This window comes from Halichoerus grypus, chromosome 13 (genome assembly GCF_964656455.1).
Source record: "Halichoerus grypus chromosome 13, mHalGry1.hap1.1, whole genome shotgun sequence".
Taxonomy (NCBI): domain Eukaryota; kingdom Metazoa; phylum Chordata; class Mammalia; order Carnivora; family Phocidae; genus Halichoerus; species Halichoerus grypus.
The window spans coordinates 49,213,421-49,236,739 of NC_135724.1; the positions used below are offsets into that span (position 1 = coordinate 49,213,421).

The 23,319-nt window shown below is 34.9% G+C and overlaps 1 protein-coding gene across 2 annotated transcripts in view; it reads left to right on the forward strand.

Annotated features, from left to right (window-relative positions):
- The first annotated feature begins 1,043 nt into the window (after positions 1-1,043).
- USP14 (ubiquitin specific peptidase 14) overlaps positions 1,044-23,319 on the forward strand; it is a 44,456-nt gene continuing 22,180 nt past the window's right edge. Inside the window, exons 1-5 of one of the 2 annotated variants that reach the window (XM_078060552.1) lie at positions 1,044-1,205; positions 3,736-3,768; positions 14,885-14,989; positions 16,049-16,152; positions 22,654-22,712. In XM_078060552.1, coding sequence (XP_077916678.1) covers positions 1,044-1,205; positions 3,736-3,768; positions 14,885-14,989; positions 16,049-16,152; positions 22,654-22,712 — 463 coding nt within the window. The remainder of the gene's footprint in view (positions 1,206-3,735; positions 3,769-14,884; positions 14,990-16,048; positions 16,153-22,653; positions 22,713-23,319) is intronic. The other variant, XM_078060553.1, reaches the window with a different exon arrangement.

The window sequence follows — 23,319 nt, forward strand, 5'->3', positions numbered from 1 at the left end:
TTCATCTGGCTTATTTTGTTTAGCATAATGTCTCCAAGGTTCATCCATGTTGTATAGCATGTATAAGAATTTCATTACTTTTTAAGGCTGAATAATGTCCATTTTATGTCTGTACCACATTTTGTTTATCCGTTTATCTGTTGATGGACACTTGGGTCACTCACATCTTTGAGGCTTTTGTGAATAATGCACTATGAACAAGGGTATACAAATAGCAGTTTGATTCCCTGCTTCACGCTTTTGAGTATATACTTAGGAATTGCTGGATCATATGATAAGTTTAATTTTTTGAGGAACCACCATACTTTCTTCTGCAGTGGCTATACTGTTTTATATTCCCATCAGGAATGCTCGAGGGTTCTAGGTTTTCTACATACTCACCAGCGCTTGGTATTTTCTTCTTCTTCATCTTCTTTTTTTAATAGCCATCCAAATGACTAAAGTAGGATTTCTGTATTTTTTAATGATTTAGTTGTATCTTTGGATTCTTAATATTTAACCCCTCTTGCTTAGGAACCACACCTTTCAATTCTCCCATTGAACCTTTCTTCTTATAATTCAGTATAATTCAGTATTCCTTAAACTGTTTTAAATATGCTTTATTTTTCCAAAAATTTTTTTATTTTTTAATTATCTTTTTAACTTTTCTTTACTCTTTCTATTCCAGCAGTATGTACTGATTTTAATAATTGTTAAACACATTTTGAAGTCTGAACCTTATTCTGGAAAGTATTTCAGAGTGATCATATTTTTCTGAGATTGTTAGAGTAGGATTCAGAAGGCTTGAATATTTACCAACTAGTTTTGTGACTAGTAAATCAATCATCTTCTCTTAAGTCTCCCTTTATCAAATGAGAAGTTGGATTGGATTTAATTAAGTTTTATTCAGGACCTACTACATTCAAGTCACTCCTGATTAGGTAGACATTATGAGCATATAAAGAGGAATGACATAGGCTAGTTCTTGAAAGCCAAACTAATGGGTCCTCTAGGGATCTTCTAAATCTGAAGTCCTTTTATTTTATAAATGAAAAAAATAAATTATGGTTTTGTTTGCAGTTACCGTGAAATGGGGAAAGGAGAAATTTGAAGGTGTAGAATTGAACACTGATGAACCTCCAATGGTGTTCAAGGCTCAGCTTTTTGCACTGACTGGAGTCCAGCCGGCCAGACAGAAAGTTATGGTGAAAGGAGGAACATTGAAGGTAAAATTTAGTCCAGATTTTCATTCTATACTATTATATAATTAGTGGAAACAAACACCAGAAAATGTAGCACTTGAGGGTTTTTTTATTTGGTGAGAGTATATAGTCTATATGAATTTAAAACTGTCTTATTCATGTTAGGGTAGGAAGAAACATTGTAGCCATTTCAAAACACTGTATTATAAAAGCATCATTAAAATTTTTATTTTAAAATGCATTGTATCAGTGACTACTCCTAGGAGTCAGGGGAGTGAGGAACTTTCCATTTATCTCTGTTGTTTGGATTTTTTTCTCTGTGAGGGTGTGTTAAAAGTATTTTGTTTTGTTTAGATTAATATAAAAATCTATATATCCTTAGTAGTTTTCTGTTATAGGGGTGGAGAAAATTTTATCTCTGTTAAAAATATGGAACAATATGGTAGATTAAAAAAAAAAAGACTACAGAAGGTATTTTTTTACGTGTATTCAAATGTTGAAATTCAAAATATTTCAACATCTTTACCAAAGTCCCACTTCTGGAATACTGGAAAATTGTTAATTTTTTCTTTTGGCCTGTTTCATATTCTACCCATTAAAAAAGGGCTCCTATCACTTAGGGTGTAATCACTGTGTAAAACCTGTTTGGAGGTGGGAGAAAAAAATTTGTGTTTAAAAGGGGAACATAATTTTTCCTTTAGTTTCCTTGGAATGGTCATATTGACTACAGTTAGGAGTCTATAAACTTACTGGCATCATTGGTGACGGGCCACGAAAAGATGCAAGTATTATTGTTTGTAAAACTATGGAAGTATAGTTTTAAAAAAATATTATCCTCAGGAGTTTGGTGTGAAATGCCAAAGAGCTGTAGTTAACTTTAGAGATACGGCTTGGTTGCCCCTGTCAACTGGGCAGTAAAATTGATCTTAGTGAAGAAAACATTGTTTCCCCTTCAAGTTGCAGTATGAGCTTTTTAGTCATTAGTGAACTTGATAATTGAATTTGTGATGAGCTGTATATGGTGATGTACTGTGGAGAATTACAGAGAAATGGTATGTAAATGAAACTGACTACTAATAGCTATCACTTATTGAATAATTTTCTGTGCCAGGCTTTTATTTTAATTCTCAACTCTTTGTTTTTTAAAAATGAGCGTAAATGTATTTTATAATTTCATAAATGAGAAAACTTAGCATCAGAGAGATTTAAGTAACATATAGCAAGGTACCAGAAGAGCATGTGATTTACAAGTCAAGCAGATCTCGGTTCATTTTTCAGCTTAGTGTGACCTCAGATAAGTGATCTGAGGGAGCATATATAGTTATCATTCCTTATGATTAATAGAAATGGCCCTTAAACTGAGAAGGACATTTAGGAAGTTACTGTTGCACTTTGAAGCAGGATGTCCAAAGAGATAACTAGTGGCACCACCAAATGGAAAAGCATATTGCGTGCCTGGCATCTTGTGTAAGAAAGAAGTAATGTGGAAATGACTTTATCCTGTGAAGGGAAAGGGCTTAGCTGCAGTAGGCCAAGATATCTGGGGGCCAGTCATGGCATTAAAAAAAAATTGTTTTAACTGAATATATTGAAGTGAAAGTAATTACTTCATAGATATGAAATTTAGGACTTTAAAAACATTTGTGGACACAGCAAATGTTATTAAGGGTTAGTTTGCCTCTGGTAGTCCTGGTATAATTAAAAAAAAAAAATTTTTTTTTTTAAAGATTTTATTTATTTGCCAGAGACAGCGAGAGAGGGAACACAAGCAGGGGAGTGGGAGAGGGAGAAGCAGGCTTCCCACTGAGCAGGGAGCCTGATGTGGGACTCGATCCCCCAGGACCCTGGGACCATGACCTGAGCCGAAGGCAGATGCATAACGACTGAGCCACCCAGGCATCCCGTCCTGGTATAATTTTTAATAGCACTTTCATTTTCAAGAATCTCCTGCTTTGGGGGCACCTGTGTGGCTCAATTGTTAAGCATCTGCCTTCGGCTCAGGTCATGATCCCAGGGTCCTGAGATCGAGCTGCACATCGGGCTCCCTGCTCTGTGGGAAGCCTGCTTCTCCCTCTCCCACTCCCCCTGCTTGTGTTCCCTCTCTTGCAGTGTCTGTCTCTGTCAAATTAAAAAAAAATAAAAAAAAGAATCTCCTGCTTTGGATAGTAAATTATATAATCATTCTAATTATGTAGACCTTATTTCATAAGTTACTCTTCATTCCTGTCACATAAGCTAATTATTAGTTTTGCTGGTTCCATACATGTAACAAACATGCAAAAAAATTAGTATCTGTCATTAAGTGTTTTTTAGTCCTTTTGGTACGGTTAGGTTTATTGTCTTTTAGATTGTGTCTTTTGTAGTTTAAGCAACTGTAAGACTTACTGACTTTAAGACTGCATTTTTAAAAAAATACTTTTGATTATAGTAATTTTAAGTAAAATCTGAAACAAAAAATTTATTCTATTTTGGAGTAGCTTAAATTCATTGATTATTAGAATATGTTCAGATTATACAGGAGTGGTTAAATGTTTTTCATTTGTTTTTAAAACAGGATGATGATTGGGGAAACATCAAAATAAAAAATGTAAGTATTACCATAAAAGCACTTACTATAATTCAGTTTCTTAATTATTAGAAATGCATTCCAAGTGCCTTTTTTCCGTATATATATCCAGTTGTTCCAGCACTATCTATTGAAAATACTCTCCTTTCCCATTGACTTGTCTTGGAATCTTTTTTGAAAATCCGTTGTAGGTTTACTTTTGGACTCCTGTTTCATTGATACATTTGATTATAACTTATGCTAGTACACCTGGTCTTAGTGATTAAAGCTTTATAGTAAGTCTTGAAATGAGATAGTGTAAGTTCTCCAACTTCTGCAAGAGTATCTTAGCTGTTTTAGCTTCTTTGCATTTCCTTATAATTTTAGAATAAGTCTGTCAATTTTTACAAGTGGACTCTTGGAATTTTGAGATTGTATTGGTTCTTTGTTCAGTTTGGGGAAAATGGGCATTTTAACAGTATTGAGTATTAAAATCCTTAAAATGATGTACTCTGTTTAGGTCTTTATATTCTCTTAAACTGAGTTTTGTAGCTTCTTAGTGTAGGATTTTCATGGTTTTTTAACAAAAAAAAGTAATGTGGAAATGACTTTATCCTGTGAAGGGAAAGGGCTTAGCTGCAGTAGGCCAAGATATGAGTCTCTGAACTTAAGGTTTTGTGGCTGTTAAACGATATTTTAAAAAATTTTGTTTTCTGGTGTTCATGGGTAGATTATAAAAATACAGTTCCTTTTCATCCTGTAACCTTGCTAAATTCACTTAATAGTTTCATTAGTTATTTTCTAGATTCCACTGCGGTTTTCTTTTTATGTACATGAGCATGTTATCTACAAATAGAGGTATTTTTACTTCTTCCTTTCCAATCTTTATGAGTTTTATTTCTTTTTATTGCCTTGTTTCCCTGGGCTATATTATTTTTAATAATACAGTGTTGAATAGAAAGTGGTGAGAATGGGCATCTTTTGTCTTATCCTAGCTCGTTCACTAAGACCTTTTAAATTATGAATGGCTGTTGAATTTTGTTAAGTTATTAAAAAGATCATATGATTTTCCTACTTCATTCTGATAATCTAGTTAATTTCATTGATTTTTATTTTTATTTTTTTAAAGATTATTTGAGAGACAGAGCACGAGTGTATGAGCAAGGGGGGGAGGAGCAGAGGGAGAGGGAGAAGCAGACTCCCCACTAAGCAGGGAGCCCGATGGGCTCGATCCTAGGACCCTGAGATCATGACCTGAGCCAAAGGCAGACACTTAACCGACTGAGCCACCCAGGTGCCCCTCATTGATTTTTTAATTGTTAAATGGTACATTGCTGGGATGTGCAACTCTCAAATTTTTTGTTTTTTGCAGCCCCATTTATACTCTTAAAAATTACTGTTTTTAAACCCCAAAGGGTTTCATATATATTAGTTGTATCTATTGACATTTACCATATTAGAAATTAAAACTGTAGTTAAAAAACCTATTTATTTAGAAATAACAATGACAGACCCATTACATGTTAATTTTATATTTTGAAATGTTTTCCCAAAAATATCGTGAAAGGACTGGCAATGTTCTATATTTTTGCAGATCTCTTGAAAATCTAGCTTAATAGAGATAACTGAATTCTCATATTTGCTTTTGCATTCAGTCTGTTGTGATATGTTGTTTTAGTTGAGGTATATATAAGAGATCTGGCCTCACATAAACAGTTGGAAAAGGGAGGTTATCTTTTCCGATAAAATTGTGAACATTTTTCTTTCATAGTACATCCAAACTCAACATGTAATAGCTTATCATTGGTTAGTTTGTGGTAGAAACCACATCAGTGACCTTTTGTGCATAAAAATCTATTTGTCTGTAACAGGAAAGGTGCCAAGTACATAGTGACGGATATAAAATTCTAATTTTCTCTCAAAAGCTCTAATTTTGTCATTGGCAACTATATGTAGTCAGTTGTTTTTCCTAAGGCAGCAAGCTCACTTCATTTATTTTTGAGAAAATGTTGGCTAAATACTTGATTATAAAAACCCATAATTTGTAGTTTTAAGTAAAAATGATATTCCATTGAAAAAGCAACTAGTCCAGTTTGCAACTCAGACATTTACACAAGCTTATCCTGAAGAAAATGATCATATTTGGTATGCAGATGTGTTATTTCTTGATTATTTTCATATATATTTTATTGATTGATTTTTTTAGAGAGAGGGAGGGGGTAGGGGCAGAGCGAGTGAGAGAGACAATCTTAAGCAGGCTCTGTGCCCAGCAGGAGCCTGACACAGGTCTCCATCTCACAGTCCTGAGATCATGACCTGAGCCAAAATCGAGTCAGACATCAAGAGCTAGATGCTTAACCGACAGAGCTACACCGGCGCCCCACTGATATATTTTTAATAGACTTTATTTTTTAGAACAGTTTTAGGTTCACAGCAAAAAGTGAGTGGAAGAAACAGAGCTTTCACATATATCCTCTTCCCCACACATGCAGAGCCTCCTCCATTACCAACATCCCCTACCAGGATGGCACATTTGTTATAATTTTTCTTTTAAAGAGTTTGTCAGAGAGAGCGTGTGCATGCGAGCTCACAAGCAGGGGGAGCGGCAGGCAGAGGGAGAAGCAGGCTCCCTGCTGAGGAAGGCGCCCGATGTGGGACTTGATCCCAGGATCCTGGGATCATGACCTGAGCTGAAGGCCGAAGCTTAACTGACTAAGCCACTCAGGTGTCCCACATTTGTTATAATTGATGAACTTATATTGACACATCATTGTTGCCCAAAGTCCGTGGTTTACATTAGGATTCACTCTTGGTGTTGTACATTCTGTGGGTTTGGACAAATGTATGATTACATGTATTTACCATTATAGTATCATGCAGAGTAGTTTTATTACCCCCCAAATTCTGTGTGCTCTGCCTGTTCATCCCTTCAACTCCCTGACAACCATTGATATTTTTACTGTCTCCATTGTTCTGCCTTTTTCCAGAATGTCATGTAGTTGGAATCCTACAGTATGTGCCCTTTTCAGATTGACTTCTTTCACTTAGTAATATGCATTTAAGTTTCCTCCATGTCTCTTCATGGCTTTGATAGTTCAGTTCTTTTTAGTGCTGAATATAGTCCATTTTCTGAATGTATCGCAGTTTTATTCACCTACTGAAGGAGATCTTGGTTGCCAGGACAACTAAGTCTTTTTTGAATGGGTACTTCCCATTTCATAACACAGAATATCACAAAGAAATGTATTCAGAGGTTGAGATTTAATAAAATTAATCATTTTAACCAATTTATTTGATATCATTACTTTGATATGTGCTAAACTATTAAAATTTTTAGCCTCAAGTGATTTTCCACCATTAGTATTATGAAAATAGTTTTGATCTTGCTGGCCCTGTGAAAGAATTTCAGAGACCAATAGGGGTTCACAAACACTTTGAGAACTGGGACAAACCCATTGAGTCATGATGTATTTATCTCATTTATGCATTGCTGGATTTGATTTTCTCATTTTTTAAAAAAGATATTTGTATATATGTTCATGAGGGGTATTGATATTTTTATTTGGGGACATATTGCCCTCTTTATTTATTTATTTATTAGAGAGCACAAGCAGGGGGAGCGGCAGGCGGTGGGAGAGGGAGAAGCAGACTCCCTGCTGAGCAGGGAGCCCAATGCGGGACTCGATCCCAGGACCCTGGGATCATGACCTGAGCCGAAGGCAGTCCCTTAACCAACTGAGCCACCCAGGCGTCCCTGCCCTTTCTTTTCTAAATGAGTTTGTGTAAGATTGGTATTATTTCTGTAAATACTTGAAATAATTTACCAGTGAATTTTTTCTGGACCTGGATTTTCTTTGTGGGAATTTGATTGATATTTAATTCCTTTACTAGATACAGGGTATTTAGATTTTCTGTTTTTTATGTCAGTTTTGGTTTCTGTTTTTTATGTCAGTTTGGTTTCTCTTTCGAGAAAATTTGTTTAAATATATTGAATTTATTGGCATAAAGTTGTTCATAATATCCAGACTGTTCATTAATTATTCTTTTGTATGTTATCTTTATTTGTTGAAGTCCCGTTCCCCCCCCCCCGCCATTCCTGATATGTTTTTGGTGTTTTATTTTGTTTTTGGTCAGTGTTGCTAAGGATTTATCAATTAATCTTTTCTGTTTTTTACTTTGTTTACTTTATATATTATCCGTTTTCTACTTTACTGATAACTACTCTAAGTTATTTCCTTTTTTTCTACCTTGGGTTTAAAATTGCTTCATTTTCTTTTTAAGATGTGTGCTTAAATCATTGATTTTTTTTTTTTTTTTAATAACTTCTTTCCTTATTTAGGCGCTTAAAATTATTACTTTCTCTTTAATCACTTGTAGATACAACTTTAGATGTGCTGTGTTTTTATTCAGTTAAATATTTTCTTATTTATGTTGTGGGTATTTTGTTTTGTTTTGACCCATGGATTGTTTAGAACTATGTTGTTTAATCTCCAATTATTTGGGTCTTTTTCTAATATATTTGTGTTAAATATTTCTAATTTGATTCTGTTGTAGTCCCATAACATACCAATGTTATTTTGGTCATCTGAGATTTATTGACCCTTTTTTATGGCCCAGAAAGCCTAAAATATTTATTATATGGTCCTTAATAGGAAGTTTGCTGACTCTTGGTATAAAGGGTGCTAAGATGATGTCTTTGAACTGCTGCTCTAGGATTTATATTCTGTATCTTTAATTTATCATCCTCTGCCTTAAATAACAAATGACTTCAGGTATAGTATAAGATTCTTAAAATAGTATATACTTCCATTTCCCTGGTCCTTGGTGCTATTGTTGTCATATAGTTTACTTCCACATGTTAGAAATCTTATACTTCATTCCTGTTTTTGCTTTAAATAGTCAATTATCATTTAAAGAGATTAAAAATGTTTAAAACTCATATTTACCATTTTTGGCATTCTTCCTTTGAATCCAAATAGAAATTTCCGTCAGATATCCTTTTCATCTGTCTCAAGAACTTACACATTTCTTGCAGGGTGTATCTATGGATTTTCTTTGCTTTTGTTTTTCTGAAAAGCTCTTTATTTCACCTTTATTTTTGTTTTTTTGTTTTGTTTTGTTTTTTAAAGATTTTATTTAGTCATTTGACAGAGAGAGACACAGCGAGAGAGGGAACACAAGCAGGGGGAGTGGGAGATGGAGAAGCAGGCTTCCCGCTGAGCAGGGAGCCGGACACGGGGCTCGATCCCAGGACCCTGGGATCATGACCTGAGCCGAAGGCAGACGCTTAACGACTGAGCCACCCAGGCACCCCTCACCTTTATTTATGAAAGACATTTTTGATAGGTATAGAATTCAAGATTAACACTTTTTCTTTGAATAAATGAAAAATGTCTTCTGATCTGCATAGTTGTGGTCATTCTTTGTTCCTTTGCATATAATGTGTTTTGTTCCTCCTGATGCTTTTGAGATTTTTCTCACTGTTGCTTTTCAGCAATTTAACTACATGTTTTGGAGAGGTTTTCTTATGTTTATTCTGTTTGAGCTTCTTGGATTTGTGGGTTTATAGTTTTTACTAAATTTGGAAAAGTTTCAGCTATTTTAAATTTTTTTTCTGTGTGCCCTTCTCTCTCCTCTTTTTTGAGACTGTTGAGTAGTTTTGCCCATTGTAGAATTTTGGTCCCTTTTAATTGTGTGTGGTGTGTGTTGTGTGTGTTGAGTGTGTGTGTTGAGTGTGTGTGGTGTGTGTTGCGTGTGTGTGTGTGGTGGGTGTTGCGTGTGTGTGTGGTGTGTGTTGCATGTGTGTGTGTGTGGTGGGTGTTGCGTGTGGTGCGTGTTGTGTGTGTGGTGGGTGTTGTGTGTGTTGTGTGTGTTGTGTGTGTGGAGTGTGGTGTGTGTGTGTGGAGTGTGGTGTGTGTTGCGTGTGGGTGTGGTGTGTGTTGCGTGTGGGTGGTGTGTGTTGCGTGTGGTGTGTGTTGCGTGTGTGTTGTGTGTGTGTGGTGTGTGTGTGGAGCGTGTGTGGAGCGTGTGTGGTGTGTGTGGTGCGTGTGTGGTGTGTGTGTGGTGCGTGTGTGGTGTGTGTGTTGCGTGTGTGTGTTGCGTGTGTGGTGTGTGTGTTGCGTGTGTGGTGTGTGTGTTGCGTGTGTGGTGGGTGTTGCGTGTGTGGTGTGTGTGTTGTGGATGTTGTGTGTTTTGTGTGTGTGGGTGTTATGTGGTTGTGTGTGGTGTGTGTGTGGGTGTGTGTGTTGTGGGTGTGGCATGTGGCGTGTGTGATGTGTGTGGTATGTGGTGTGTGTGTGTGGCGGGTGTGGTGTGTGTGGTGGGTGTGGTGTGTGGGTGTGGTGGGTGTGGTGTGTGGTGGGTGTGGTGTGTGTGGTGGGTGTTTATGTGTGTGTGTGTGTGGTGTGTGTGTGTGTGTGGTGGGTGTTTGTGTGTAAGACTTCTGTTTTCTAAAACTTACAAGTTTTAGCTTTTATACTTAGGTATATTATCTGTTTCGAGCAGACTCTTGTGTTTGTTGTTAAGTAATGGTTGAGGTTTATTTTTTTTTCATATGAGTGGTCAGTTGTATGAGCACATGTAAGTTTGTTTCTGGATTCTGTTCTTCTGTTGATTTGTATTTGTATCTTTACACCAATACCCACTCCCGCTGTCTTGATTATTCAAGACTTGAAATCAAGTAGTAGGAGTCCGATTGTTCTTCTTTTTCAAAACTATTGGCTATTCTAAGATCTTTGCATGTCCTTTGTACATTTTAGACTCAGCTTATTTTCTACAGGAGTCTGCTGGGATTTTGATTGGAATTACATTGATACTATATATCAAATTGGGATGTCTTTTAAAAAAATTTTAAACATTTTTTTGAGAGAGAGCTTGTGTGCATGAGTGGGGGGATGGGCAGCGGCAATAGCAGCAGGAGAGGGAGAGAGAATTTTAAGCAAGCTGCACGCCCAGCAATGGAGCCTGATGTGGGGCTTGATCTCACAACCCTGAGATTATGACCTGAGCCAAAATCAAGAGTTGGACACCTAACTGAGCCATCCCGGACCCCCAAATTGAGACATCTTAATATTGAGTCTTCTAAAAAAAATTTCTCACAGCAGTGTTCTGTATTTTTTTTCTTTTTTTTAAAGATTTTATTTGAGAGAGAGTGTGTACATGAGTGGGGGGCAGGGGGGAGGGAGAAGCAGACTCCCTGCCAAGCAGGGATCCCAATGCAGGGCTTGATCCCAGGACCCTGGGATCATGACCTGAGCCAAAGGCAGACGTTTAAATGACTAAACCACCTAGGGGCCCTATTTTCTTTAATTTCCTTTCCCTTTCCCCCTTCCCCCTTTTATCTTCAAGATTTATTTATTTGAGAGAGAGAGAACATGTGTGCGCACTGTGCGCGTCAGGGGAGGGGCAAAGGGAAAGAATCTTCAAGCAGACTCCCTGCTGAGCGTGGAGCCCAAGGGGTTTGATCTCACGACCCATGACCCATGAGATCATGACCTGAGCTGAAACCAAGAGTTGGATGCTTAATCGACTGAGCAACCCAGGCACCCCTTTTATTTTCAATACAGGATCGTACACATGTTTTTTTTTAAATGTTCCCTCTCTCGCTGTGTCTCTCTCTGTCAAATAAATGAATAAAATCTTTAAAAAAAATAAAATAAAATGTCATTAAGTATTTCATGGTATTTGATGCTATCATAAATGGTATTTTTTAAATGTCATTTTCCAATTGTTTATTGCTAACATACAGAAGTACAATTAATTATTGTATATTGATCTTGTATCCTGTGATTTTGCTGATTTTTACATATTAGTGTTTAGGATAACGTAGGTAGGATACAATCATGTTGCAAATATGAAATTTTTTTTTTTTTCTTTTTCAGTCTCCATGCCTTTTATTTCTCTTTTTCCTTGCTTTATTGCACTGGTTAGGATGTTCAGCACAATATTGAGTAGAATTGGTTGACAGTGGGATTTTTGCTGATCTTAGGAGAAAAGTCTCTAGTTTTGGTTGGAGTTGTTTTACAGATGTTCACCATTAGTTTGAAGAAGTTCTCTATTTGTAGTTTGCTGAGAGTTTTTATTCATGAATGGGAGTTGAATTTTTCAAATACTTTTTCCATATCTATTGCAAAGATCATTTTTTATCCTTTAATCTGTTAATGTAAAATACATCGACTCTTTTGAATAGTAAACCAACCTTTCATTCTTGGGATAAACTCCACTTAGTCATTATGTATTTTCCTTTTTATATATTGCTGGATTCTATTTGGTGGTATTTTGTAAAGGATTTTTGTATTTCTTTTTGTGAGAATTACTGGCTTATAGTCTTCTTGACTAGTCTTTGTCTGCTTTTGCTATCAGTGTAATCCTGGCCATGTACAATGGGTTAGGAGATATCCCCACCTCCTCTTTTCTGAAAGAGGTTTTCTTTAAATGGTTCATAGAATTCTCCAGTGAAGCTTGGAGCTTTCTTTGTGGGAAGACTTTCATTTAGGAATTTAGTGTATTTAATAAATGTAGGATTATTCAGATGTTATATTTTTTTTGACATCTGTTTTGGTAATTAGCATCTTTTAAGGATTGTCCTTTTAATTTACAGTCTTGTCAACTTGATTGGCATAATACACTCTTATTCTTTAATTCTGGAGTCTCTAGTGCTGTTTTCTTTTTTTTTTTCCCCCCCCGGTATTGGCAAATTGTGGTTTCTCTCTCACTTTCTTCATTATCTACCCAGAGGTTTGTCAATTTCATTGATTTACCCCCCAAAAGAATCAACTTTTGCTTGTTCATTTATTATTTTACTGATTTCACCTCTTTGCTTTATTTCTTTTACTTTGGTTTTAATGTATACTTTTTCTAGCTTCTTATGGTAGCTTTATTTTAAGCCTTTTTGTTTACTGTTTATATCTTTTGTCCAGTTTTCTGTTGTGTTCGCATTACTGTTTTTTTTTTTTTTTCTTAACGTGCTTCTACATAGTGTAACCTTTTTTCCGTTTTTTCCTTTTAAATTTTGACTGGTAATGTTTTACAGACGTTTTCAAGGTATATGTGGTAACATTAGTCCTTTCATCTTTTATGTCAATTTTAGAAAATACTCCAGCAAAGCAAGATTTTTTTTTTTTATTCACTTACATGTTTTGGTAATTGTATGTTTTACTTATTTATTTTAAAGGACTTTATTTTAGAGAGAGCGTGAGCACATGTGTGCAAGTTGGGGGAGGGGCAGAGGGAGAGAATCTTCAAGCAGACTCCTGGCTGAGTGTGGAGCCCATGTTGTGGGGCTTGATCTCCCCACCCATGAGATCATGACCTGAGCTGAAACCAAGAGTCAGACGCTTAACCCATTGAGTCACCCAGGCGCCCTTTGTTTTATTTTTTAAGTCTTTAATTTGTAATTCATTTTGGGTAGGGCATACCATGGGGTGGAGAACTGATGATATTTTTTTCGTAAATTATCCAGTTTTTCTCAACATTCTTCATTGTATAATCTATTTTCTTACCTTAAATGGCATTGTTTTAGTCTTTATTCTTTTTTAGAAATTTCTTAGCTGTTATGGGTATAAACTTGGTACATGAATGAATCATTTTGTAAAGTTTCAAAAAAGAATTAAATTTATTAATTTGGAATCACATCTTTACAGTAATTTTTCCTGTCTAGAAACTGTTCATAACTTTTCAATTTATTATTTAGGTGTTTTTTTGTATTCCTAAGTAAAGCTTTATAGTTTTCTTATTAAAGTATTACATATTTTGTTACATTTACTCTTAGATATTTACTGATATTCTTTCTTTTCTATCATATTTCTAACAGACTGTTTGCTAGTACGTTGTTTAAATATTTGGTTTTCCTGAGAGAGTAGTCCTTGGAAAAAGATTCTTTAGTGATGGTTTAGTATTCCTGTGCTATTATCTCACAGAAAGTTTAAAAATAACAGGTGATAGAATAAAGGTTATTGGATTTCAGCATAGGTGCTCTCAGGACTGAGTTTGTTATCCTTATTATTTTCTTCTAAAAAAATTTTTTTTCCAGATTTTATTTTTAAGTAATCTCTACACCCAACATGGGGCTCAGACTTAAAATCCTGAGATCAAGAGTCCATCCTCTACTGACTAAGCCAGCTGGGCGCCCCAACCTTATTTTCTAATTTTAATCCTCATCTGGAAATTTTTGTCTTCTCTTACTTTTTTCTTCTTAAATCTCCACTTCTGGCTCTTTTTTTTTTTTTAAACCTCCCTACTCTTTTGTGTTCCGTGTTTATGTCTTCCAGAGTAAGATATTGTTAACATTTCAGGATTATGTGATTTAGGGGACAGTGTCTTCTTCATTGTTTTTCTGTTGTATGGAATGTTACATATGTGTTGAATATGAATATTCCCTTAGGTTAATAATGTAGAATTATAAAATTGGATATTTTGAGCTAATTTATGTGTTTGATGTGATGTTTTCCAATAATGGAGGGTTTGGTGCTCAAAATAATTCTATTCATTTGTAAATAATTGTTACAGTTATACAATAGACATTCACAGAAAGAACACTATCTGCATTTTGTTTGTTACAGGGAGAAGTGATTCCACTAAATGTTAATGATCATTTCGAGAATTCCCTCCCCTCCAATATTGTAGCATTCTCAGCTGTCTTTGTGACAGTATTTATTTTTCCCCTAGCTTCATTAAAGTATAATTTATATGGATTAAAATTCACCTATTTTTTGTGTACAGTTTGGATTTCGTTAGTTTAATACAGTCACGTAACCACCACCACACAATCAAGATACAGAAGATCCACCATTCTGAAAAGTTTCCTTGTGCCCCTTTGCATATAAGCAGGTGACCTCTGGCCTGGAGCAGCCACCTCAGTACTTTTTTTTTTTTAACTGTTAGTGATTTTTAGTATATTGACAAGATTGTGTAACCTTCACCACAATCTTAGAACATTTCCATCACCCCAGAAAATAATAGGTGTCTGTTTAAAGTCACTCCCTCTTCCCACCTTTAGCCCTAGCAATCCCCAGTCTACTTTGTGTCTCTCTAGATTTACCTTTTCTGGCAAATATAAGCATACAATATGTTTTATTATTCTGTGTCTGGCTTCTTTCATTAGACATAAACATTATCAACTTTTGAGCATTTTTATGAAATTAAATTTTTTTTAAAACAGGGAATGACTCTACTAATGATGGGGTCAGCAGATGCTCTTCCTGAGGAACCCTCAGCTAAAACTGTCTTTGTAGAAGACATGACAGAAGAACAGTTAGCATCTGCGGTAAGATATACCACGTTTTATATATTTGATTGCTACAGGTACCAAGATGCCTTTCAGACAGTAGCATCTAAATGTTTTAAAGATTTGGGGCACCTGGGTAGCTTAGTCGGTTAAGTGTCTGACTCTTGATTTCGGCTCAGGTCATGATCTCAGGGTCGTGGGATCAAGCCCTGTGATGGGCTCCACCTCTGAGAGGAGTCTGCTGGAGATTCTCTCCCTCTCCCTTTGCCCCTTCCCTCCGCTCAAGTGCACACACTCTCTCCCTAAAATAAATAAATCTTAAAAAAAATAAGTGTTTTGAAGATTTAATCGGCAATATCAAGGTGTATGTTTTTGTTTATTTTAAAGATTTTATTTATTTTGAGAGAGCGCATGCGTGAGTTGGGAGGGGACAGGGAGAGGGAGAATTTCCAGCAGACTCCACACTGAGTGTGGAGCCTGATCTGAGGCTCCCCAATATGTATGTTTTTAGAAGTAAAAGGTTTTATTTTTGAAATTGGCTTTTGAGGAGTCCTTGTCAGTGTAAAATCAGTCAGTGTCTTTAATAAGTATTGGGCAGTGCTAACAGTGCTATTATGGGAAAAGAGGCTTATAGAGGATAAGTAGTTTAAATGCTGGGATGTTAAAAGTCTTAAAACTTTGCTGAAAATACATACAATTTATCTTTAACTGCAACATTGGTTTAGAAAACTGGTCAGCACACACTTGTCAAATGTTATTTTTTTACCATCTAGCATTTTTATAGTATTATTTTCATTTTTTGAAGTGTTTCTATGTATACTTTGTTACCCCATTCTAATGATAACCCTTCAGAGAGGCGGGGGCCAAGACTGATTTGATTGATCACTTACTATTTTTGAGAAGGGAATTAAAACACAGAATGTTTCTCAACGTAATGCAAGTGAACATTTCTGTTAGGAGTATAAAACATTGTTACTTTTGGGTAAAGTTGGAATAAATTGGTATGAGTTGGTAAATTATACTTCAAAGTGTGAACTTTAGTGATTTTATATATGCTATGTCATTTTATAAAAATGTGTTAATCCTTGTCTTTATCAGATGGAATTACCATGTGGATTGACAAACCTTGGCAACACTTGTTACATGAATGCTACAGTTCAGTGTATTCGTTCTGTGCCTGAACTCAAAGATGCCCTTAAAAGGTAAGACAGGAGATAAACGTTGTGAGTCCTTTTGGTGGGTAAGGGAGACTCACATTTGGATGAATAGTGTTTTGTGTATAAATGTGTGTATAATTTTTTAGCAGCTTTACTGAGATACTCATTTATTGTACAATTCATCCATTTAAAGTATTCAGTTAAATGGTCTTTATTCAAAAGGTTGTACAGCCGGTCACCACAGTCTAATTTTAGGTTCTTTTCTTCCCCTCCGAAAGAAACCTTATGTTCACAAGCAGTCACTCATTTTACCCTTCCCACCTCCAGCTCTAGGCAACCAATTTTAGTATATGTGCTGCTGAAGCGAGCAACCATTTATCTACTTTCTGTCTTAGAGATTTGCGTATTCTGGACATTTCATATAAATGGAATCATACAGTGGGTGACTTTTTGTGACTGGTTTCTTTTACTTCGCATAATATTTTCTGGGTATAGTCATGTTGTAGTATGTATCAGTACTTCTTTCCTTTTTATGTCTGAATAATATTCCAGTATTAATGGACATACTACATTTTGTTAATCTGTTCATCTGTTGATAAACATTTGATTTGTTTCCATTTTGTATCTCCTTTGAGTAACGTTACTGTGAACATTCAAGGACAAGTTTTTGTGCAGACCAGTTTTCATTTCTTTTGGTTATGAGTGGCTTGCTTGGCCATATAGTAACTATGTTAAACAGCATTTTGAGGAGCTGCCAAACTGCTAGGCACCATTTTCTGTTCTCACCACCATTGTAAGGGAGTTCTAATTTCTCCACCTCCATGCCAATATTGTTATTGTATGTCTTTGATTATAGTCATCCTAAGGGTAAAATGGTCTCTCATTGTAGTTGTCATTTGCATTTACATAATGACTAGTGATGCTGAGCATCCTTTCATGTGCTTACTGGCTTGTATATCTTCTTTGGAAAAATGTTTAAATCCTTTGCCTGTGTTTTAAATGGTTCCTCTTTTTTATTATTCAATTATAAGTGTTCTTTATATATTCTGGATACAAGTCCTTTTTCAGATAGATAATTCATAAATATTTTCTTTCATTTTGTGAGTTGTCTTCACTTGATGTTATTGTTTTGTAACAAAAAAGTTTTTATTTTTTAATTAGTTTAATTTTTCTCTTGTGTGTGTGTGTATTTTATGTATAAAACCATTACCTAATCCTAGGTCATAAATATTTACTACTGTTTTTTTAAGAGCTATATAGTTTTAGCTCTTAAATTTAAGTCTCTGATCCATTTTCAGTTAATTTTTATGTATAGTGGGGAGTTGATATCCCGTCCTATTCTTTTGCAAATAGCTATCCAGTTTTTTGAGTACCATTTGTTGAAGACTACTCTTTTCCCTGTGGAATTGCCCTAGCACATTCATTGAAATTCATTTGACCATATGATGTATGTAATAAGATTTATTTCTGGACTCTTAATTCTAGTTTGGAAATAAATACATTGATTTGTATTGATTTGTCCTAATGCTAGTGAGTAATGGTTTTACAAAGAAGTAAAACTTTTATACCATTATACAAAAGAAAAAAGAATAAATAATTATCCATGTTTTGATAGCCTATGAAACGGTCTATAAATGAGAATCCCTTCTCCTCAGTGAGTATAAATATGTAACTTAAAATATATAACTTAAGTCTGACTAAATTTATTACAACTGCCTTGGTATATACATTGCCATTTCTTAATGTAGGGTAGAATTGTAAACTGCAATTTGGATTCTTAGCCAGCTTTATGAATGTTGATTTTTTTTTTCTTTAGTGGTTTGGGAAATGCTTTGATAGAACTGAGCAGTAGAGAGGAGAAAGGATTTTGCAGAAACCTGAGAGTAACTGAAAGTTTTCTAAATTTCTCTGAAATGAATACTTGTCAGTTGCCTGGATTGTAGCTGATGTAATTAGTGTACAAGACACAGGCTCTGTCTTCCAGGCACTTAGTCTTAATTGCATTGAGAAAGGCTGTCAAGTTTGGTACTGTTTGAGAACTGCTTTGATGGGAAATGTTAAAGTCAAAGTGACTTCCTCAGAGGTTTATAGTTATTTCTCCACTATTTTCGTGTGCCCATAGTTACTGATGAGAGATCTAATATCAGTTTCATTTCTTACTCTTTTCTGTTAATAACTTTTAGGATTTTTTTCTTTATTTTTGTTTTTCAGTTTTCCAACAGGGTAAGTGTGGGGTTTTCTTTCATTTATCTTATTTAGTGCTGAGTGAGCACTTTTTTCTTTTCTTTTTTTTTTTAAGATTTTATTTTTTGAGAGAGAGAGCGCATGAGTGGGGAGAGGGGCAGAAGGAGAAGCAGACTCCCCGCTGAGCAGGGAGCCCAATGTGGGGCTCTGTCTCAGGACCCTGGGATCATAACCTGAGCCGAAAGCAGACACTTAACTGACTGAGCCACCCAGGTGTCCTGAATGAGCACTTTGATTCTAAGGACTCTTGTCCTAAACTGTGGACATTCTTGATTGTTATTTCTTGAGAAAATGCTTCTCTATTTTATATAACTTCCATAATATTCTCAGTAATAGAATTTCTGGATCTATTTTTCATGTTTCTTTTTTTTCTTTGCACTTTTTTAAAATTTTTATGTGCTGTGTTCCAGGAGAGTGCCTTAGTTCTGTTTTACATTTCACTGATTTGTACATTAGCTTTGTTTCACAGCTGCTTATTTATCACAGCCTTCCTTTCTCTAATCTCCTGTTCTTAATTTTGGATGATTCCTGCTTTTATTTCTCCGAGGCTCTGACTACTCTTATTTAAACACTCTCCCCCCCCCCCCCCCCGCCAATTTGGTCCTTTCAATTTTAACTTGGTTCTCTTTAGATGTAAGGATTGATCTCTCATTTGTTTGAAGATTGTGTACTTAGGTAACAACTTTCTCTTCCTTATGTCCCAATTGCAAATGATCTAATGAGCAGCTTGCTGGGCAGCTCCCTGCCCTAGAAGGTAGCTACTTGGCACAGACTTGTCTTTCTTCCAGGACTTCCTCTGTACTTTTTTCATCTGGGATACCTTCTAGCTTCTATTCCAAAGAGAACTCTTTCATGTTTTGGAGTTATTTCTCTGAGTTTTGTATAAGCAGGGGAGATTTCATCCTGTTGATTGAGTTTTCTTGAAACCAGATGAAGTCTTTTTTGAATGCTAAGTTTTTATAAGAGGTTGGAAACCCTTGTACTAAACTAACTTAATACAAGAGGACATGGATGGGTTGTATGTCTTTGGAAAAATGGCATTAACTGATAAAATAGGAATGAAAGAAGAAAATTTCCATGGAAGGTGTTTTATAGCTGGTGATGCTGAAGCTCATCCTTAAATACTTAAGGATTTTTATTTGGCAGATTCTGGAGAGTGGGATGTATTTTATAAAGGCTAGAAGGAAAGTAGATTGGGTTAGCTGAAGAGGTAATGAGGGCCAAGAACCAGAGCTGCAGGTAAAACCTGGTTTGCTTGATGCTGCCCAATAGTGGAACCTCATGATAATGTAGGAGTTCTGAATTTAGAACTTAAAGTGTATATAATAAAAATTACCCTTAAATTCTATGAATTACTTACAAAAGACAGCATCTCATGGCCATATTTTTATCTTACTGGAGATTGGCAACGCACCTCTTGGTAAGTACCACATAGTTTTTCATTAGCAATTACTAGGTTGCTATTCTACTTGCATTTTCAAATTTGTATAGGAATGATCTGTTCTTGATAGAACTTCACTATAAAATTGGTTGGACCCAGCCTTTTTTTTTTTTTTTTTTTTTGCATTTTAAAGGTACATTTTCTGTGTCTTTTAGAGTTAGTTTTTAAAATTTGTTTTCCTATGAATTTGTCCTTATGTCTTTAAGATATTTTAGCATAAGAGTTCTCTATTTTGGACCTGTATTTTCCCCCATTTTCATTTCTTATTTGCTATATATATAGAAATTTATATATATAAATTTCCCCTTGATTATCTTGCCAGAGGTTTGTATATTTTATTTTTGACAGAAATCAGCTATTAGATTTATTCATCCACTTCTTTTCATTGTCTGATTCATCCTACTTTTGTATTGATTTATTTGTTTTCCTTAGGCTGCTTTATTTTCTTAAGTTGTATGCTTAGGTCATTTATTTGTTCTTGTGTATTAATGAAAGTACTTAGTTTTGAGTTTTTGCCTCTATTCCCTATTCATTAGATAAGGCTGTTCAGGTTTTTTTTTTTTAAACACTATAAAATCTCTTCCTTTTGACCCCAAATTTGTTTTTAATTATTGACATATAGGCATTAACATACAGAAAAGTGTACGAACAGATTATCCCAGAGTGAACACATCTGTGTAACCAACACAAACAGAACCGTATCAGCTTCTAAAAATCCCCTCATGACTCTCCCTTCCTTATCGCTACTCCACCTTTCTGTTCAAAATTGTTAATACTAGTGTGACTTTTAACCTCATAGATTAATTTTGCCTATTTGGAACTCTTTATGAGCAGAAACCTAGATTGTGTTCATTTGGGTCTAGCTCATTATTTTTGTGTGTAGTTGTAGTTCATTCATGTTCATGCTATATAGTGTACCACTGTACACTGTACTACCAAATAATTACCCATTTTTCTGTTGATGAATGTTTGTGTTGAGCTGATGTATGATTGATGTGAATATTTCACAGATGATAGAAAAGTCAAGGCATACTCTTTTTGTAGGTGATAAAGTATTAATAGACATTAAGTTGATGAATTATATTCAGATTTTCTATATCATTACTTAATTTTTACATATTATTGACTTGATAAAGACTAGAAAAGGTACTCTTTTTTTCTTTGGGGGGGGGGTCTGTAAATCCTCTCAGTATTTCTGTTATATTTCTCAGTACTCTTGTCAGTTCCTCCTTTCTAACAGTTTTTCTTTGTAAAGTTCAATTGTTAATGTTACTTGGTTTATTGGATGGTTTTATCTTACTTAGGAATTAAATGTTGGTGTAACGAGAGTTTTTGTGGGGGGGATGGTATTAAATCACTCATGATTTTCCATTCTCAGTTATTAAAAAAAGATAATTCATTAGTGTAGCCTTTGCCATAAATGCAGGAATAGTTACTTAGCAATGTCACCCTGTAACTAGAAGGAGAATCGGTAACAGCAGCAGTGTGTCATTACATACTTCACTGATCTTTTGGGATACACTTGCTTTATTAGTGCTTTATTTCAACTTCAGAAATGCCTTTTAGGTAGTTGTAAACTGAGTGGGAAACTATTATGATTTTCACTTTTTAAAATGAACATATGTAATTTAGACATTATTATGAATTGTATATTGAAAAATTAAAAAAAAACTTGAGTCATAGCAATTTCCAAAAGATCTAAATAAATGAAAAAGAAAAACAGAACTTCTTAATTGGATATAACTTAACATATTTTCTGTGACCTCTTTCTTTCTACTTACTTAGCGCAGAGGTTTTTTTGTTTTTGAAATCGAAATATTTACATATAGTAAATATCAAATATCTTGTGTTTGGTGTGATCAGTTTTGATAAATGCAAATTCTCTGTTACCCATTTTACAAACTGTAGAACATTTCCCTCACCCCAGGATGTTTTTGTACTTGTACATTTTCCCAGTCCTCGTCCCCTTCACCACCCAACTCTGCAAGCAGCTACTAGTCTCCTAATAGTTTTGTGCATTCTGGAAGTTAAATGTACAGAATGTAATTTATTTTTGGTTTGGCTTATTAGTTCACTCAGCATGGTCTTTGAAGTTTACCCATGTTATTGATGGTATGGATAGTCTGGTTGCTTCACATTCTTGCCAGTCTTGGTTGATTTCAGTCTCTTTCGTTTTAGTCCCTCCAGTGGGTGTTTTAATCATAGTGAATAGGCAATCATTCCTCTACCTCTCAATGTTTGATATTATCCGAATGATAATTTCTGATCCTATGTCATAAGACATTGTATGAGTGAATACTATCGTTTATTTCCTTTGGATGGTCAGTCCTTTGTGCTGTTGTAAATTAAATGAGAATTATAAATTGAAAGTGAATTTAGAAGTCATTTAATAGAAACACTGCAGTATATAGGTAGCAGATGGACTTGAAAATTAAGTGCCTTATTTAATGTTACATAGCAAGTTAATGCTGAATGTAGGTGTATTGACTTTGATTTAATGTTTTTGATGTAAGGCTTTTTTTTATTTCTGAAAGTGTATTTTATTTGTAATAATGGACATTAAGAGTGTACTTTTTTGTTTCACATTGTTTTCAGGAAATTTTTTTTTTTTTTTAAATAAGTTAGGAGAAAGAATTTAAAACAGGCTTCATTCATCTAAATTCCCTTTTTTTCTTAGTGTTCCTTTTTTACCCATGTCATGCTTAAGGGAATAAGACCAGAAGAGAAGAAAATAGAAAGATGGGAACAACTCTGATAAAGTTGCAGTTGAGGGTGTCATCATAAGCTCTTTTAATTAGTTTCTTCCCTTTTGAGTTTCAGAATGAATTAAATCCTATTTAATTCTGCCTTAATGTTCCCAGGTATGCAGGTGCCTTGAGAGCTTCAGGGGAAATGGCTTCAGCACAGTATATTACTGCAGGTCAGTATCTTAAATATACTCCTTTTTTGACAGGACAGTGTAGTATTCAATAAATGTTATTTTTCACTCACTGCTTAGTAGCTTTCTGTTTACAAAATGTGTTTTGTAAAACATCATTTCATTAAAATTGGAGTATTTATATTTAAGCAACTTAAGGACTTAGTTAAATTATAAACCAATGATGTCTGTCTTTTCTGAAAAACAGTCTGGATATTTTTGGATTAAAGTTAATTTTGGCTTTAGGTTCTGTTAGTAAAATATATCTCTGGGGACATCCAGAGATAGGTTTTATTGTAGTTGATGCAATCATTATAAGAGAGAGTCTTAGTGAGTGTTAGTGTAAGGAAATCATGAATGAGGTATTAGGAGAAACTGAAATTCTTAAAGGCTAGAAATAACTTATTTCTTCATTACATGGGACCATGTATTCTGTCCCCATTTGTTTTGGGCTAGTTTTACAAATGAATACTCTTAAGGGTTAGGTCGATAGGGTATTTTTATAGCCATGCCTTTTTTGGGGCAGGGGGTAATAGTTTTATTGAGATATAATTCACAGCCCATATAATTTACCCACTTAAAGTGTACAGTTCATTGTCTTTTAGTATAT